The sequence below is a fragment of the Oryzias latipes genome, chromosome 7 (genome assembly GCF_002234675.1).
Source record: "Oryzias latipes chromosome 7, ASM223467v1".
In the NCBI taxonomy this organism is placed as follows: domain Eukaryota; kingdom Metazoa; phylum Chordata; class Actinopteri; order Beloniformes; family Adrianichthyidae; genus Oryzias; species Oryzias latipes.
The window spans coordinates 16,442,468-16,448,467 of NC_019865.2; the positions used below are offsets into that span (position 1 = coordinate 16,442,468).

At 35.8% G+C, this 6,000-nt stretch overlaps 1 protein-coding gene across 1 annotated transcript; it reads left to right on the forward strand.

Moving 5' to 3' along the window:
- The first annotated feature begins 1,627 nt into the window (after positions 1-1,627).
- Positions 1,628-5,769, forward strand: smim4 (small integral membrane protein 4). Its single transcript, XM_004070522.3, has 2 exons — positions 1,628-1,885; positions 5,415-5,769. Exons 1-2 carry the CDS (start codon positions 1,732-1,734, stop codon positions 5,504-5,506), a joined length of 246 nt encoding a protein of 81 aa, XP_004070570.1. The 5' UTR covers positions 1,628-1,731; the 3' UTR covers positions 5,507-5,769.
- The last annotated feature ends 231 nt before the right edge of the window (positions 5,770-6,000 follow it).

Genomic DNA, 6,000 nt, shown 5'->3' on the forward strand with positions numbered 1-6,000 from the left:
ATATTTCAGATTTTATTTGCTCTTGGTCTTCAATTAACCTTCCATTTGTGTTTATTTTACCTATTTGTTGTTTTGTTTGTCTACATTTTTCTAATCCATAAAATTATGTTGTGTTTTTTCTCCCTCTTCAATCCACTTAGCTCTGGATAAACGCACCATTTGCTTTTTCTGAATAAATCTCATCAAGTTGTTTTTGGAGCATGTTTAACTCTTCCTCTGAAGGATCAGCCTTGTTGCATAAAATATTCACATTTCTGACAATTTCCTTTTGCTTTATTTTTCTATTTTTTTTACAACATTTTTGCCCATTTCACCTGCTATACGTTTGCTTTTGAATTAAAACCATTCCCACTTCTCTTTGTTTGTCATTTCCATTCCCTTGACTTTCAAATATAGAGATTTGATCTCCTTAGTAAATATATCATAAAGTAAAAGTGTATTGTTAAAAAGTGGAGACGGTTCTGCTTCAGTTTTCTACATCTCCAGATATAGGTTGAGAAATAAGCCAATAATCTATTCTTGATCGCTGGTTATTGTTTGACGCACTAATCCAAGTATAGTTTATAGAATTTTTTTTTTATCTCCAGTAATCAAATGTGTTTGGTGACAAACAGAAGTTTCTGATGACATCATTGTGTTCTGATTGTGGTCCTTTGACAGGTAATCTATCAAGCCAGGTGTTTGACGCAATGTTAAAGTCTTCTCCAATACTTATTTTATCTGTTAGATGAGAAATTTTCCATTCCACCAAAATCTTAGCTAAGTTTTTCCAACATATTCTTTTGTGATTTGTTATTGTACCCATATAAAGTCAGCACAATAATGACTTGCTCATTCATTTCAGTAGCTGCTAATAACCAGTGGCCTTCTCTGTCTCCAAGATGCCTAATTAACGTCCCTGAAAACCTGTTAAACAGAATCATGACTCCTGCTGAGTAAAGGACTGGATCTCCTCACTGTTGTTTCCAAAATACTTCATCTGAGTGGGTTTCTTGCAGCAAAATTAGATTTGCCTTAAGTTCTTTACTAAATAAAAAGAGTGCCTTGCGTTTTGTAATATTTTTCAAACCTCTGGTATTTAAAGAAACAAATAAAATAGACATGCGTACTGAGCAGAATAATTAATGTCTATATAAACACTGAGATTTCCTGAAGATGTACATCATGTAGGAATGAAACAGAAGGTCTGTTCAAAACCATAAAACAACATAACTGGACCTTCTTTCCCGATAACTGTAGTTATAAATTTTTTTTAATATAAACTTTGAATTGCACCGCTCTGAAAAAAAAAAACACCTTTAAACTGTTACAAAAAAAGACTTTAAACTGTTACATACATTCTTGGGACATTTCATCGATTTACTAGCTTAAACATTTTTTTGTTTTGTTAATTTTTTTATTTATCCCACAATGGGGAAATTGTTCTCCGCGTTGGAGCATCATTCCCTGGGGGAGCGGTGGGCTGCCGACTGGCCGCGCTACTAGCTTAAACATTTATGTAGCTCATCTACACCGGATGTTACGTCACGACATGTGTGCGTTCGTTATATCCACTTTCATGAAGAAATAGTGGATCATCTGTTGTTTCTGATGGTCTCCGCCCGTCTCATTTCGGCCTTGCCAAAAACGAGCAAACGCTGTGTCACTTTCTCGCATAACAAGCAGAGGACACATAAGAGTCACACGGTGCAGTGAGCGGTTATGCACGGATGTGTATTTTGAAAACAAACTATGTTTTATCGTAGTAAAACCATCAGAGGTTTGCTGGAAATCGTCCCGGGTAAACGGCGCCTGGGAGCGTACAGGTTCCTTCCTATCTTTTTCTGCATCGGAGGAGTCATGGAGTGGATCATGATCAATGTGAGGATAGGAAAGGAGACTTTCTGTAAGTGCAGCCGGAACCCAACCTCTCATACATTGTGTGTTTCAAAAACAACATTTTATGCCGATGTGACATGTCGTCAAATCGCTCATCTTTTTTGTGGGAACGTCGTGTAGTTTGCCTCGTGGTAAATCTGTTAGAGTGCAATTGAGTTCATCTTTGATCATGAACTAAACTAAGAGGTCAGATGAGTTTCCCAGAAAAAACAAATATGAAATCATTTAAATATAATTAATAAAATGAGGAGAGCAACTTTAAATTTATTTTCCTTCACTTGTAAAGAGTAGTTTTTTTTTTACATAAATCCTAGAGTTCTTCTGGTGATCCCCAAATTTTCTTCTTCCTATTGACAAAATGAGCCCCACGATCCTCTATTTTCGGGTAAGACAACACAAAAATATATTTAACAAAGAAATAGTTATTAACAGCTCTATAATGCTAACCTGGTAGTCATCCATGCTGTTCCTGGTTGACTAGATTGGTCCAAATTAGATGAATGATAGTTTTAGCACAGCAAGAAGGAGCCTGCCAATTGATGGGAAGGGATATGTTCCAAACAGCTGATTTTTAGATCAATACTAGTAATTATAATATCACATTTTGTTTGTATGTACCTTTTTTTTTTAATCTTAAGACATCTTAAGAATTGAAAGCCAACCCAAAAAAGGTGAATCTTAAGCCATAATCTAAACACTGGTTGATCGTTTATGGTGCAGAGGTCAGCTCCAGAGGCGAGGGGCAGATCCGCCGAATGCTCTTAATGATGGAGAGATGAGCAGATGGAGGGGACAGGAGAGAACCTGGGGATGATCGTGGGGAGTGAGAGTGTAGATGCAGCTGGAAGAGATCAGAGATAGGGAGGTGCTGAAACGGACTTCGGTGTAGGACAGGAGAGATGTCATCAATGAGATGTGGAGGAGCTTTCGGGATATGAACCAGGATGCAGAGTTTGGAACCATCTGAAGCTTACAGTGGTCAATACGGGATGTGACCAATGCATGGACCAACAGCTGTGGTGGACGGTGCAAGAAATTGTCAAAGTTAATATTGCTTAGGGACAAAAAGAAAAGCTATTAGTGTGATATTACTAATGTGTGAGGATTAGGTGTAGATGTTTGGGGTCAGAAGACAAGTTCTAGCTTAGCACAGATAGATGCAAACGTAGAGCTTTTCAAAAATCATGTCCCAATATGAAAGATCAGGAAACACAACATTGATTCAGACTGTTAAAAATCACAGATGACACAAAGAAAAGCAGGAACAATCACACTAAACACATTCTTGACAAACGAACCTAAAAAAACTTCAAGTACAGCTGTGGCCAAAAGTTCAAATATTAGTATATGCAAATTGCTATTATAAACACTTAAGCAGGAACTTTTCCAATTTCCAATATTTATGTAATTCCCAAAAACTTTAGCCACTACTGTAGGCTTAATGGATAGCTGTTGCTTCAATAAATATATTTTTGAATACAATTACAGCCACAAAAAGCCTTTAGGAGCCACTGCTTACTGTAATTTATAGTATTTTGCATCACATTTTGAAAAATCCTGATGCAAAGGAATGTGAGCAATCACTTATTGTTTCTTTTGCAAATAAAATGATTATTAAAAAGGGAAAAATGATTATTATCTGCTGAAGCCTGAAAGTCCTTGTGCTTTAAAAACACGGCTGTAGGACACAAAATCACAAAAAAAAGAAGATTCAAAAAGGGCAGTGTAAGCCAAAAAGGGTTTTATTTCCACTGAAAACTTGTTTGGCATTATTCTAGTTGTGCTTGTGTGCTGCTATGGGAGAAATAAAAGGGCTCTAAATCCTCTTGTGATTTAAAACAAACAAACAAATAAATGAATAATTCAACCACAGGCTTAATCCTGTTATTTCCTCTGGCACAAACCGATTGTTTTGTATGTTTTAGCCCCCCAAAAAAGGACCACTTTTATTCCTCATTTGATTAACTTGGTTTGGTTATGAACTAGATTTATGAAAATTTTCTGCACACTGTACCTAAAAGGGTCATCATCATTTACTGCAGCCTAATGAATACGAGTTTTGTGGGGGGAAAAAAGACAAACAGATTTTTAAAAAAGTGCGTGTGCAGAAAAGCCACAAAGCCATTGTGTTACTGAGCCCTGAGAATGCAAGGTACATTCAGCTTCTGCTTTTGATTTTTTCAGTGGAAACCTAAAATGTCTGCTGTAAAGGATGCTAACTTTTATGCTGCTCTGCATGTTTTGGTGATGTGGCCAAAGATTATCCTCTAGAAACTTCTGGTTTAAACAGTTGTGCTGTGTAAACATTGTAATATGTCAAAATGTTTAGTAAATAACGGAAAAAAATGTTGCTCCTAAAGCATAAAATGACTTTTAAATTAATTATTTTATTTGGGGGAATTACTGAAATGTGTTTTTATTTTTTAGCACTTTTACTACTTGAATTTGGTATTACTTTGTTTAAAAAAATACTACAGTACTGTGTCTATCTAATGGTGAACTCTGCAAAAAGCTTCAGTGAGAAACAGTTCAAATCAGTTTGAAGATGTATATTTACCAAATTGCATTAAAATAATTTTTTAAAAATAAGAGCACTCCTTTTTTATAGAAAGATAGATAGATAGATAGATAGATAGATAGATAGATAGATAGATAGATAGATAGATAGATAGATATGCATTTATTGTCTCTGTCCACATTAACAGTGAGATTATCGGCTGTCATCATATCTGCAAAAAAAAATAATACATACAAAATACAAACAGGTATGTGCATATGGTGATTAAGTAAAACATTTATATTACAGATAAAAAAATAATTAAGAGAACAAAAGCCATTTTGACAATGAGGTAAAAGATACATACATAAATAAACAAATACATATTTCCATTTATATACATATACACGGAACGTTTTGTAAAAAAATAAAATAAAACACTCATTTGTTGGGGACCTTTTGTTTGAATAGGCTTGATTTATGACTGAATGACTCCTCTGCATTTTGGTGTCAGTGTTTACTGAAGGATTCCTCCCAGAAACCAGTGTTGTCAAAGACCCCAACAGAAGTTAGCCTGTAAACCATGAACATGGTTTAGAAGGGTCAAGGTTGGTTATTAAGAAATGGGAATATATGCTATTGTCAGGCAGGCAAATTGTGGATTCCATGTCTTCCAGGTGAAAGATGAAATTCTTCTTGTGTGTCACCAGATTTCAGTTCAAGAGTCTGTATCTCTGATGGCATAATCTTAGAGCAAATACTTTTCGTCTTTCTGTGAAAGCTATGTGTATTTCTTGAGGAGAATTCAAGAATCTCATAGTACTGTCCAGAAAAGTTGCAGTTGTGTCATAAATTAGTGACCCGCATCAGGCAATACGTTTGAAATGAGCTTATATCATCCATTATTTGTTGAAGCTCTCAACTCTGATTGCTCTTAAGGTTGCTTATACTATTTATATTCTTTAGATTGTGTTGTGTTTTTATATATCGATGAAGAATAAAGGCATATCAGACAAACAATGTTGTTGTTTTCTTCTAGATGACGTCTACCGCAGAAAACGATCAGAACGGGAGTACCAGCAGAGGATAGCAGATGGTTTGGTAGTTCTTGACCAACCTGCAGCCAAGTGAAGGATTGTGGGACTTCACAGACGTCTGCTAAGGACGCACCGTCGAACTTCTCCCGCTTTGGCTGCTTTCAACAACTGTATCACGTGTCTGAACCTGTTTGAAAATTTAATGAGTGAAAGAATGGCTGCTTTGAATATTGATATGGCTGGTTAAAGAAGAACAAGCAGTGCTCCCTGACGACTTTGCACTGATGCTTCCAATCACAAATGGTGCATCCCACCTGCCATGTCATGTAAAAAATAAAGCCTATATATATATATGTAGATATTTGTTTTTTTATTCTGCAAAATTTGAAACTATACAGTCAAAATAGAATGAAATGTGTTTTTCCGTTTTGCTTAACATATTTTTGTTCATTTTCTCCACCCCTGCTTAAGGTCTACCTGAACTTTTTCACAGCTTTTATTATTATGTTGGTTGTTCCATCAAACCAATTCCCGCAGAAACTTCTATTCAGGTGGAATGCGGAGCTCTGGATATGGTGGCGATGTTGT